This window comes from Crocuta crocuta, unplaced genomic scaffold, assembly GCF_008692635.1.
Source record: "Crocuta crocuta isolate KB4526 unplaced genomic scaffold, BGI_CrCroc_1.0 scaffold16, whole genome shotgun sequence".
Classification (NCBI taxonomy): domain Eukaryota; kingdom Metazoa; phylum Chordata; class Mammalia; order Carnivora; family Hyaenidae; genus Crocuta; species Crocuta crocuta.
This window is the reverse complement of record NW_027531893.1, coordinates 9,278,442-9,290,816: the sequence shown is the minus strand read 5'-3', so window position 1 is coordinate 9,290,816 and position 12,375 is coordinate 9,278,442. Positions and strand designations below refer to the sequence as shown.

The 12,375-nt window shown below is 52.1% G+C and overlaps 1 protein-coding gene across 1 annotated transcript; it reads left to right on the top strand.

The window, feature by feature from the left end:
- The first annotated feature begins 1,293 nt into the window (after positions 1-1,293).
- Positions 1,294-11,943, top strand: RSL1D1 (ribosomal L1 domain containing 1). The gene is made up of 9 exons (XM_077773251.1): positions 1,294-1,460; positions 2,043-2,182; positions 4,462-4,600; positions 5,482-5,630; positions 5,720-5,821; positions 6,934-7,027; positions 7,114-7,239; positions 9,182-9,475; positions 11,417-11,943. Exons 1-9 carry the CDS (start codon positions 1,362-1,364, stop codon positions 11,741-11,743), a joined length of 1,470 nt encoding a protein of 489 aa, XP_077629377.1. The 5' UTR covers positions 1,294-1,361; the 3' UTR covers positions 11,744-11,943.
- Positions 11,944-12,375: the final 432 nt, after the last annotated feature.

Here is a 12,375-nt window from a genome sequence, read left to right as displayed (position 1 = left end):
AGGCTCTGAGCTGTCAGCACAGAGCCCAATGTGGGGCTCGAACTCACAAATTGTAAAATCATGACCTGACCAGAAGTTTGACGCTTAATGGGCTGAGCCACCCAGGTGCTCTCGTAAGTCATTTTTTCAGTCACACACAATACCGTAGCCAGATTTTCTAACGCATAGTGATGATTCACACTACCTCCTCTTCTTTCCAACCACTTGCTCAAAAACCTAGCTATAGATTTCTCCAAATACAGAGAAGCCCTCGGCCTTGTAATGCATTAATTCTAGCCTCATCTCCGTCCCTCCCTTCCGCGTGTCCCTGCTCCAGCCTCCTACTACTTGCAAACACCACCGTGCCCGTGAACCTGAATTCATGCCTTTCCTTCGGTCTGGAAGTCTTGATTCTCAAACTTGAATTCAAATGACACATGTGACCTCCCTACCGCTCCTCTCATAATACCAGGAAACGTGACACACGAGGCCTAACCTAACAGCTCCTAATACTGTGCTATAAGGAATTCCATCCTACAGACATTCTAGAATGGACAAATAAGAGTGGGTATCAAAGATTTAAGAACATTTCTTCTACAAGCTGATTACGGACAAAGTCACTATCAGAAACCAGCAGCAAAACATGCCTCCTCCCAGCTTTGACAATAGGGAAGGAGCGTTTTTTGGAGAAACAAGAGACATGGAAAGCCTCCTACTCCCATTCTTCCGTCTCTCAAAACTGCCCGTGGCTGGTTGCAAAGACGGGACAACCTCCAAGAAATAGGCATTCGCGGGGCGGGGGGGAGCCAACGCGCAGAACAAGGGGTTTACGAGGCTAAAAGATTAAGTTTAAGCCCATCATCCATAAAGAGGAAAAAGGAACAGTCGTTTGTAAACGTGCCTAGAACATCCCTGGAAAGCTCCAGGAGAACAGGAAACAGCGGTCACCTCTGGGGACGCGGGGACGCGGGGACTCTACCTCTTCCGGCCGCGGGGTGTCCAGCCTGCACGCTTCCGCGTACCTGCGCTGACCTCCCGCCTTGTGAGGCCCGAGGCCCAAGGGGGACGGGCGCCGGCTCAGGCTCGCGTCCCCACCACGCCGGAGGGGCGGCGCAGGTGGGGGGCGGGCCGGGCCAGGCGCTCTCCCCGCGCCCCTCGCGGAGGGGTTCCCGGAGAGTCGGCGACCCCACCGGCTGGGCGGACNCGCTCGCGCCTGCCGAACCCGGCTGGGGTGACATCCCGGGGCCAGACCCCGCGCTCCCGGACGTGACGTAAGGGACCGGTCCCGCCCCCAACTTCCGCCTGCGGGCTCGGGCTCGCGCGTGCGCACCGGGAATCCTGCCCTGGGTACCGCGCGCACGTCTGCACGAGGTGAGAACGAAATGGAGGGCTCGGCTTCCACCCCACCCTCCTCCTCAACCGCAGCCTCGGCCTCCGCCCCAGAGACCCCGGCCTCCCTGGATCAGCTGGACCACAGGCAGGTGGGNCGCGGCCTCTGCCTGCCCGCCCCTCGCGCCCTCGGGGGGACGCCCGCCGCCGCCAGCCCTGCGGCCTGGCCCTCCAGGTGGAAGGAAGCAGGTACAGCCTGGGGTTCCGGGGTGGGTTCCACCCGGCTCTGCTCCCCTACCCTTTGACTTTGGCAGGTCGGGTAATTTCGCAAGCCTCCGTGACCTGGGGTTTAAAAAGAAAAGGGGTCTCCGCTCGTGTCGGCTCCCCGGGATCAGAGGACGCAAGGCCCGTGAAGCGCGGTAGCCAGGGGCCTGGCCCAGAGCGCTCAGCACACGCCAGTTGTGTGTCGCGCGTTTCCTGGGGTTGCCGCCTTCACCGTCCGGTTCCCGGGAAGCCGGGTCCCGGCTGGCGCGATCGTCGCCTTAACGTGGAAGAGGCTGTTTTCTGTAGACGGGTGCTGAGCGGATCCTTGGGCGCTTTCCGCTAAACTGATCCCAAACCGGAGGCTCCTGATAGAGGTGGTTATGGAGGTTGCGCATGAAAATAGGCGGGAGGAGGGAGCAAATGCTAACTCAGATGGAGCTTTAATTTGTTCGTGTATCTCCACGTTGCAGATTAGAAAGGCAGTGGAGGCTCTGTTGGCACATTCCAAGTCCAGGAAAAACGCGAATGGATTGCTCCTCAATGAGAACGAGAATTTCTTTCTAATGGTGGTGTTATGGAAAATCCCAAGTAAAGAACTGAGGGTCCGATTGTAAGTTCTGATTTTCTGCCTTTCCCTTCTTATCGTCGTGGTCGTTCTGTGTAGCTTTAACAGTTGCCCTTATGTTTCTAGTGGACACTTTGCAAATTCAAAATAAAAATATGAGTTGGAATATATAATTGTGCCTTTAAAAAAAAAAAGAATTCAGGGGCGCCTGGGTGGCTTAGTCGGTTAAGCGTCCGACTTTCGCTTAGGTCATGATCTCGCGGTTCGTGGGTTCGAGCCCCGCGTCGGGCTCTGTGCTGCCAGCTCAGAGCCTGGAGCCTGTTTCAGTCTGTGACTCCCTCTCTCTCTGACCCTCCCCTGCTCACGCTGTCTCTCTCTCTCTCTCTCTCTCTCTCTCTCCTAGAAATAAATAAAACATTAAAAAATAATAATAATAAAAAAATTAAAAAAAAAGAATTCAGATATGCTTAAATTACCTAAAAACATCTCCAGTGTTCTGGGGACTGATGGACAGCTCTGTTGAATCTGAAACCTGGGCTTCGAATAAATTAGGACAGCTTTTGTATTTGTACAGAGTCTGTCATCTTTCGGTGTTATGCTAGTTACAAGCTAACCTCCTGAGGTCCCTGACTCGCTCCTTCATACACAGATGATTACAGACTTGGCAGTGAGCTCCTTCTGAAAAACAAATCCGTGGCGATCACATCTTATTGCTCTAGGACTCTTAGATCAGAGATGCCTTCTCTGCAGACTTGCCAGACTTAGCAAATAAAAATACAAGTAATTTTTTAGTATAAGTAGGTCCCATGTAATATTTGGGACATAATTATACTTGAAAAACAAAATGAACACGCGCTGNGCTCGAACCCACGAACCGCGAAATCATGACCTCAGCGAAAGTCGGATGCTTAACGACCCAGCCACCCAGGCGCCCCAAACGCGCTGTATTCTGTCTGACACTCCTGCCTCTGTGGAATTCTTTTATCTCCTGGGTGTCCAGAAAAGCTGACTGAGCTGGGCACCTGGGTGGCGCTGTCGGTTAAGTGTCCAACTCTTGATCTCAGCTCAGGTCATGATCTCACAGTTCGTGGGTTTGAGCCCCACATCGGGCTCAGTGCTGATGTTACAGAGCTTGCTTGGGATTCTCTCTCCTCTCTGCCCCGACCGTGTTTTTTCTCTTTTTCTCTCTCTCAAAATAAATAATTTTTTTAAAAAGCCACTTGTGTTAAAGAAAGTGTGTAGGATAGCTGGTTTCTTTTATGTTGCACCCCCCTTCCCAAGGGGGTGGCAAGAACGATTACAGATTGGAAAGACTTCTGAGTCCTCATATGCTCTATTACCTGGTGATCCCAAACCTGGCCCAGTCATCCTGCCTTGGTCACTGTGTTAGATATCCTGCCTGCATTCTGTATTTCACATGTCTGCCCAGGTGGTTTCTTCTTTCTGGAAAGCCCTGTTGCCTTCTCTAGGATATTTTCCCAACTACTCACCTCATGATGATTTCTGCTCNGAGCCTAAGTCGGACACTTAACCGACTGAGCCACCCAGGCGCCCCTCGTGATCACCTCTTAAACTAAGGAAACATTTCCTCCAAACACATAGGCCGAGGAAATGAGCTAAACCCTTTTCTTGTCTTAAGAGTCAACTATAACAACATTTGTTTGCTGGTCCCTGTTTCTTTGCTGCACGCGTTTTCTATTCAGCTTTTCTTTTTAAGCTTATTTATTTTGAAAGAGAGAGAACAGGGGAAGGGCAGAGAGAGAGGGAGAGAGATAATCCCAAGCAGGCTCAGTACTGAAATCGACAAGGGGTTCAATCTCACAAATCATGAGATCAGACCTGACCTGAGAGACGAGTCAGTTGCTCAACCAACGGAGCCACCCAGGCGCCCCTTCTGTTCAGCTCTTAAGAGTTACTTTGTTTTTGGAGCCCAGGGTTTTATGCAGGGGACAGTTCCGAACCCAACTATCCTCCTGAAACCAGGGTGGTCACAGATAGTTCATAGGCACATAGAGCAGCATATAAAGTAATTGTAGCTGCATGTGGACTGTTCAGGGTATCATTGATTATAGTTAAGTCTAGTTCTATCCCAGATATTAATTGAGAGTCCAACTCTCAATATGATGATTTACTTGAATCTTAAAATCTGTCCATACCATTGAACACTAGATGTATTTTTAAATGTTCTTGGTAGAGTATTTGCCTACGTAGCATGAATGAGGTTTGTTGAAGTGACTGAATTTATTGTGTGTTATTGGAGTAGAGACATAGATTTTGTCTGTTTTAATGCTTGACTTCTCAATTCCTTCTCCTGTGTTTTGCAGGTCGTTGCCTCATGGTATTCGATCGGATTTAACAGATATTTGCTTACTTACCAAGGATGAACCCAATTTAACTCCTGAAAAGACAGAGCAGTTTTACAAGAAGCTTTTGAACAAACATGGAATTAAAACGATTTCTCAGGTCAGGAGCGGGTGATATTTACAGGACACTTAAAAGACCTGATTTACTCTTTTGACCAAAGTGATAGATAATACGTTCCTGTACTACCTTGTAATAGTAGTTCTTTCCTAGGGACTTTTTTTTTTTTAAGGATTTGGTCTTAAGTAATTTGTGTACCCAACCTGAGGCTTGAACCTGTAACCCTGAGATCAGGAGTGGCCTGCTCCACTGATGGAGCCAGCCAGGCGCCCCTAGGAATTTAAATTTTAATTTAATTTTTTTTTTTTAATTCTCATTGGCTTTAGTAGCGCATATCCTATCTTCTCTATGATGGATGGGCTGTTAAAGTTTCTTGACCCCAGAAGCCAGCATGTACAGCAGTACCTTTTTTCTTTTTTTTTTGAGAGAGAGAGAGGCAGACTGCAAGTGGGGGAGGGGCAGAGAGAGAGGGAGACACAGAATCCGAAGCAGGCTCTGGGCTCCAAGCAGCCAGCACAGAGCCCATAGGGCTCGAACCCACGAACCATGAGATCATGACCTGAGCCGGTCAGACGCTCAACTGACTGAGCCGCCCAGGCGTCCCCAGCAGGACCTTTTATATCTTGAAGACGTCACAGAAGATTGCCCCATTAGGTCGTCGTCTGCCCTTCGGGAACGTCCCGGGTTTGCCTCGGACTTGGCGCTTCCAGGCATGGTTTACAATCCTCGGTGCCCTTGCTTGAGCTGGGTGCCTGGCTCCCTCCAGCGGCGGGCACGGCGCCCGGCACACCGCAGGCTCCCTGCGTGGCTGCTGCCCTGTGGCCCTACGGCAATGAAAGACCCAGACGCACGGTCTTGCTCGAGGGTTTCTTCCTGTTCGAGTTCTTAACTTGCCATGTTTTTCGTTCTCCTCGTGTTTCTAGATCATCCCTCTCCGAACTTTAAAGACAGAATACAAGGCCTATGAAGCCAAGCTTCGCCTCTTGGGCAGCTTCGACTTCTTCCTCACCGACGCGCGGATCCGGCGGCTCTTACCGTCCCACCTGGGGAGGCACTTCTACCACAGAAAGAAGTAGGTTTCCTCGCAGCCACCGAAGCTGAGCCCCGGGAGCGCCCTGGGTGCATGGACATTGTGCTCTGAGCGCCTGTGTGTCGTTACAGAGTTCCGGTACCGGTGAACCTTCTGGCCAAGAATTTGTCCAGGGAGATCAATAACTGTATAGGCGGAACTGTCTTGAACATCTCGAAAAGCGGTTCTTGCAGGTAGGGAGAAGGTGTTCGCGTGTGCCTGTGTTTAGTCTGTGTTCAGTCGATGATAGTCCTGTAAGCTCTTCTTTACGAGGTTGTGTGAAGGAAAACCACAGCCTTCTATCGAAAGTTAAGTCCATCCCTCAGAAGTATTTAAGTCTTTAGAAGCGCCCGCCCCATAGAGCTTTCCAGTGATGCAAATGGTCTATATCAGTGTTCTCTGTGTAGGAGTGAGAGTACAGAATAGAGAGAGAATCACAAGCAGGCTTCGCGCTGTCGGTGCGGAGCCTGACCCAGGGCTCAGAGTCCTGAACTGTGAGCTCATGAGCCCAAATGCAGAGTCAAATGCTTAACTGAGCCACCCAGGTGCCCCCCACCCCACTTTTAAAAAGTTTCACTTTTATTTTAAAAATTACTTATGTAATATTTTTTGAAAGAGTGTGTGCACCCACATGCGCAAGCCAGAGAGGAAGAGAGAAGTGGCAAGGAGGCTCTGGGCTGTCAGTGCAGGGCCTGACACAGGGTTCAAACTCACCAACTATGAGATCTTGACCTGAGCCTAAACCAAGAGTCAGACGCTTAACTAACTGAGCCCCCCAGGTAACCTTAAATAAATTTCTGTTTATTTATTTTGAGAGAGAGCATACACATGTGCACACAAGCACGGGCGGGGGCAGAGAGAGAGATCAAGAGAGAATAAAAAAATCTGTTGAAACACTAAAGATTTTCATGTTTCTAAATTTTTTAATGTTTTTTAATTTTTTTTAGGGTTGTGTATTTAGATTTCTCACATACCTGCTTGTGCTGCATTTTGAAAAACAAAGTTTTTAAATATTTTTTTTAATGTTTATTTTTGAGAGAGAGACAAAGTGCATGTGGGGGAGGACGGAGAGAGGGAGACACAGAATCCAAAGCAGGCTCAAGGCTCTGAGCTGTCAGCACAGAGCCCAACACGGGGCTTGAACCCACGAACAGTGAGATCATGACCTGAGCCGAAGTCGGATGCTAACCGACTGAGCCACCCAGATGCCCCAAAACACAAATCATTATTATTATTATTATTATTATTACTATTTTGACCAATTTTTCCTAAAAGTTGTCTTGTCTGACGCTGTGTTACATTTCAGCACGATCCGTGTCGGTCACACTGGGATGGAGGTTCAGCACATCATCGACAATATCATCGCCGTCACCAAGAGGCTTTCACAGAAGCTGCCAGAGGTGCGGGCTCCCAGCTGCAGCAGCCGGTGGTTGGCGTGGGGGACACGGACCGGGGACCGATCGTGTCGCTCTTGTTTCTGTTGCAGAAGTGGGAGAGCGTGAAGCTCCTGTATGTGAAGACCGAGCGCTCGGCTTCCCTTCCCATCTTCTCCTCGTTCGTCAGCTGTCAGGGTGAGGCCAGAGGCGTCCGCACCCCCGGCCAGAAGAAGAAGGTGAGTCAAACTGTAAACACCAAGTGGGCTTAATCACGCGGATACGTGGCCCCAGGAGAGGAGCGGGTTCCGTTCCTGCCCGGCCTTCAGCGGTGCCCGCTGCTTGTGCTTTAGGCGCCTTGTCTCCGCTTTACCCACGACATGAGTTCGTGGCATGAACGAAGTGCGTTCAGGTCTAATGTAAATGGCTGGTGTCCATCGATCGTTTTTGATTTCTCTGAGGCGGGCTGAGAGGTTCGGTGGCAGCCTGCGCGGCGGCAGGAGGAGCTGAAAGAAAACCCAGATCGCGCGGGTTAGCCTTTCTGTGGGCGGCGTTTGCGATTGTGCGGGGCGAACAGTTACCTCTCCATTTGGGTTCGTAGGCTCTGCGTGCTGTAGGTAGGACGAGAGAAAATTCAGGTTATTCTGCTGTTTCTTAGCACAGTCTCCTAGGTTGGTGACGCTTTTTTAGCCACGTTAATCGTGGTCAGTGGGTTTTTCATTTTGGTCTTTTGATTTTCTCCCCCCGCTTCTAGAAGTTGCATGTTCTTTTCCACACCGGCTCTCCTTTCTCCAGTTCCGTGTTACTGGTGACCCTCCCGTTCGCCTTAGTTCTTGGAGCACGTTAGGCGTGCTTGCTTCGCGGCCTCCCCGTCCGAGCACCGGACGGCCTGTGCCCCAGCCCGTTCTGTGTGCCTGCTGGTTCCGTTTCAGTCTGCTGGGCACCTCGGGGCCCCTGGCCCGGGACTCCCCAAAAGCAGATCAAAGGCTTGAGATTCCCTGAGTGATTCAGAGCAAAGCGTGCCGAGAATCTGCACACCTCCAGTCCTGTTCATCTTCACCCCGAGAGCGTGACTCTGGGGTCCCAGCTTATGGGGGGGCAGTTCCTCTTAGGACCCCTGCCTGGTGTGGACTCTGGACTTTGATTTCTCTCCACCCATCCCACCCCCTGTTAAAGCAGAAGTTAGCCATCAGCAAATATTCGGGGCAGAATTTGCTTCTGGGCTCACTTACCCACGGTCCTTGTGTCTTACAGGTAGTCGGCTCAGTGATGCCTTTAAGGAAAAAAGTTGTTTTAATATTTCACCCCACTCTTACTTGTTTTCATTGGGAGGATGGTCCGAAATAACAGACTACCATTATCAGTAGTGAGAAATCTGAATTTTTTTGCCATCTGTTGGAATGTGCATTTGAAGATTTTGTAAAAATGTTGGAATTGTTGGCTAAGACAGAATTTACACATTATTATGGGTGTCATTTAACACATCCGGACAGTGGTGAGGACAGTGGACCTCCCGGTCTATAAACTTCTTAATCTTCTAACTGCAGCCACCGTCTGAAGGAGGGGAAATTGCCAGGTTTTTTTTTTCCTTAAACTGTACTGAGATGTATTTACATCAGAATACTCTACGGTTTAGGGTAATTCTTTTTTTTTTTTTCTTTTTAGCTATTTTATTTTTTTAATTTTTATTTGCAAGAGAGAAAAGGGGTATGTGTGTACAGAAGCTGGGGGGGGGAACGGATGAGGAGGAGTTGAGCAGAGCCCAACACAGGGCTGGACCCCACGCCCCTGGCATCACGACCTGAGCCAAAATCGAGTTGGACACTCGACACTCAGCTGCCTGAGCCACCCAGGCGCCCCTAGGGTAATTCTTACTCGCCTACAACTTTCAGAAGCTGAGACTGCAGCCTTGCAGAACCCTCCGAGGTTCACCACACCGCGTGCCTCTTTGCCTGAGTCAGAACCACAGTGGAGTTGAGGTCCAGGTGCTGGCAGTGGTGTGGTTTGTTTGCTTAGAATTGGTACAGACCAAGGCACTTTCCAGAAGCTTGCGAATAATCGGAAATGCACGTGCTAAATCTGTGCCATTTATTTACCTGCAAGTGTATTCCCGACTAAAGGTATGCTTGGGGCTTTGTGTGGCTTTTTTGTTTTTGAATTTTTTGTTTTGTTTTTTGGTAGGAATTAAGGAAAAAACAAAAGCAGAAAGAGTATCGTGAAAAACAGAAAGGGAAGAAAAGAAACAAAAGGCTTACGAAGCGGGCCAGGAAGGCTGCATCGGCTCCGAAGGAGGAAGCGAGCCCCGGCACTAGTGCGCCCGTGAAGGACCCTGCGCCCCGGAGGGAGGAGACCCAAGCGTGTGGGAAGAAGGAGAGCAGACGAGCAAAGGCCCGGAGCAGAGTGCAGGACGAATTGGAAGAGGAGATCCCTGTGCTGGTGCCAATAGAGGAGAGTCCAGCGAAAGAAAACGGAGAGGTATCCTTACTGTGCTCGGGATGGGTGGCCTCGGCGTCCCTGTGTGTCAGGCAGGCCCCGCTGAGCGGCGCGGGGACGGAGGCGTTGTTTGTCCCAAGTGCATTTCAGGCAGAATCTGTCGTAGCAAAGATCCCAAAGTAAGAGATGGAAACTACCGGCTAGACCCAGAAGCCCTGAGGTACCTCCTTTGCCTAGATCGGGGTGATGTGGGGTGATGTGTGGCCCCGTAGTGCGTCTTACAGTCAGGGGCTGTGGTCACGCTAGCAGTCCTAGGACACCTCGCCTGTGGCTGTAAAATGCAAGCCCGGGCAGACCTGGGGGCAGTGGTTCAGTTTCTGCCAGTGAGTCCCGGGTCCGCACGTAGTCAGGCCTAGGAAATGTACCAGGGCAGGCGTGGGTGCTGGGTCCTGCCCGTAAAACCTTTCAGACACCCCGCCCCCTGGGCTCCTGCAGTCCGACTTCGTGGGTGTCACAGGAGATCATGGAAAGGAACTGAGTTTTTGGTTTGTTTGTTTGTTTTTTTTTAATGTTTTTTATTTACTTTTTTGAGAGATGGAGACAGACAGTGAACAGGGGAGGGTCAGAGAGAGGGAGACACAGAGTCAAGCAGGCTCCAGGCTCTGAGCTGTCAGCACAGAGCCCGACACAGGGCTCGAACCCACGAACTGTAAGATCATGACCTGAGCCGAAGTCTGACGCATAACCGATTGAGCCACCCAGGCACCCTGGAACTGAGTTCTTTAACACTCTGGTTCTTGGGTGAAGCTTTTTCTCGTACTCACAGCGTCCATCCAGCTGCTAGGAGAGGGGGCAGACCGTGAGCGGGGGAGACTGGAGGGCACAGAAAAGACGCTGGGGGCCTCTGGGCTCAGCCTGTCTGTACCTTGCGCCCGTGCGGTCCTCTGCAGGGGAGGCAGTGCCCAGGGCTGGCTCTGCACTGGCCTGTTCTTCAGTGGGGTTAGGATCCCCTTTCCCGGGGAATGCATCCCTCTGTGTCCCCAGCTGCTACGGAGTTTGCCTCTGGGTTTTTGAATCTGCTCTAAGTCAACGTGAATGATGGCTACGTGAGCTGTAAACGTGTCGTTGTTTTTAGAAAAAGCACACTCTTTTCGTCCTGACGGGATAGCAGTCGGTCGTGGTGCGTGGGAAACAAGGGCTCCGCGTAGCCTGCTGGGCGGTGTGTTCGCCACAAGTGTCTCTGCCCTTTGACCCCATCTAGGAACGGGTTCGGGGTGACGAGTTGTAAGCGTTTCCTGTTGTTCACTGCAGACACGAATGGGGAGACGTCCTGTTCCCCCTCCAGCAGTCTCTGTAAAGTCGTCCGGAATCTCGGGCAGTAAGGACGCGTTCGCAGCGCCCTGGCAAGAGTCACGACATAATGGGGAAAGCGCGAGGCGGCTGCTTTGCAGTGCACGCACCGCACGCTCGTCCGGGGCGGGGAGCGAACAGGTCGTCACTGCCGTGGCTACGGTTCCTGGAGAATCTGTTTCTTACCGTCTTTCTGCTTTCCACGTCTCCCATAATAGTCCTATCGGTTTATATTTACTGACAGGAAAGTCGTGCCTCCTGGCGTGCACCCCCTCCCCTCCCGAGCCCCTCCGCCTGCCTCGGGAAGCAGGCGTTCCTGACGCACACAGTTTGGGAGCGTCCTGTCCTGACCCCCAGCGAGAAAGGTGGGGCAGAGTCTGTGTCAGGGCGCAGAGTCCCCGCCTCGGCCAGAGTGAGAGTCAGAGTCTCCCTGTGGACCAGGGAGAGCAGCGGGGTCCTGGCCACTGTCCTTAACGACCGAGCACGCCTGCCCTTCAGCATGGCCGCGCGGCGGGAGGCAAAGCCCCGGCGCTCGTCTCGGCTTCCCCAGGGCCAGCGGTCCAAGACGGTGCCTCTCGGCGTTAGGTGGCCGGGGCTGCCTCTCCTTGGACCTGACGCTCCTCTTTTCCTTAGGTGCAGAAACTCGCCACAGGAGAGAAGCCTCCGAAGAAGAGCCGCGGTCCTAGCGCGCCTCGTGGGAAGAAGAGAAAGGCCTCGCCCGGCTTGGAGACCCCACAGGCCGCAGGGCCCAAGGCCCCGGGAAAGAGCCCGGGCAAGAAGCCGAGACTCAGAGGAGAGACGGGAAAGGAAAGAAGCTCTTCGCTGGGGAAAAAAGACCCAAGACAGATGACCAAAAAGCCAGGGGCCAAGGTCTTTGCTACTCCCAGTAAATCCGCGAAGAAAGCCCCCCAAACCCCCAAACAGTGTCCCAAAAAGCCCCGAGTGCCCCAGTCGACCTAAAAGATCAGAGACTCAAGCAGAAGGAGTCATCCAGACTCCTAAAACGTGTCCGGCTCCCGGCCCCACCCAGGACGGTCCCTCCGGAGCGAGGCCCAGGCTTCAACACCGGATTAATCCTCCAGTCCTCCGCAGGCAATTCTAACGTGTGTCTGTGGGCGTCAGAACTAGTCGTTGTGAAGTAAAGCCGTTTTTTAAGTTGCTTTTCCGTGTGTGTGCTGACGTAACGGGGAAAATACAGTGCTTCTCTGTGGACGTTGTTAAAGCGGAGCGTTGGCTTCCGCGTACACCCTGGACGTTCCCTGTCCTGATGGTTTCACCTGAATCCCTACGATGTGACCCCTATCCCTGGCCACTGTCACTGTCCGTGTCACCTAGGCTCCGTTACCCTGGTTTGTGCAAACCTTCCTGGAGCTTGTCTGCAGGCCAGGGATGGGCTTGCTGCCTGGCACTCCCCTGTGGAACATACGAGAGGCCCTCGGTGGGTTTTGGAATCAAATCGTTGATTTTGGTGGTGGTCAGCCCAGCCTGTGGGCCGCTGAGGGGCGTGTGTTGGGTGAAGTTGGGCATGTTCTGAGACAGTCGGTGACTTTTCAGGTGCTTGGCCCTTTCCCGCGATGTGAGTGGGGGTCCCC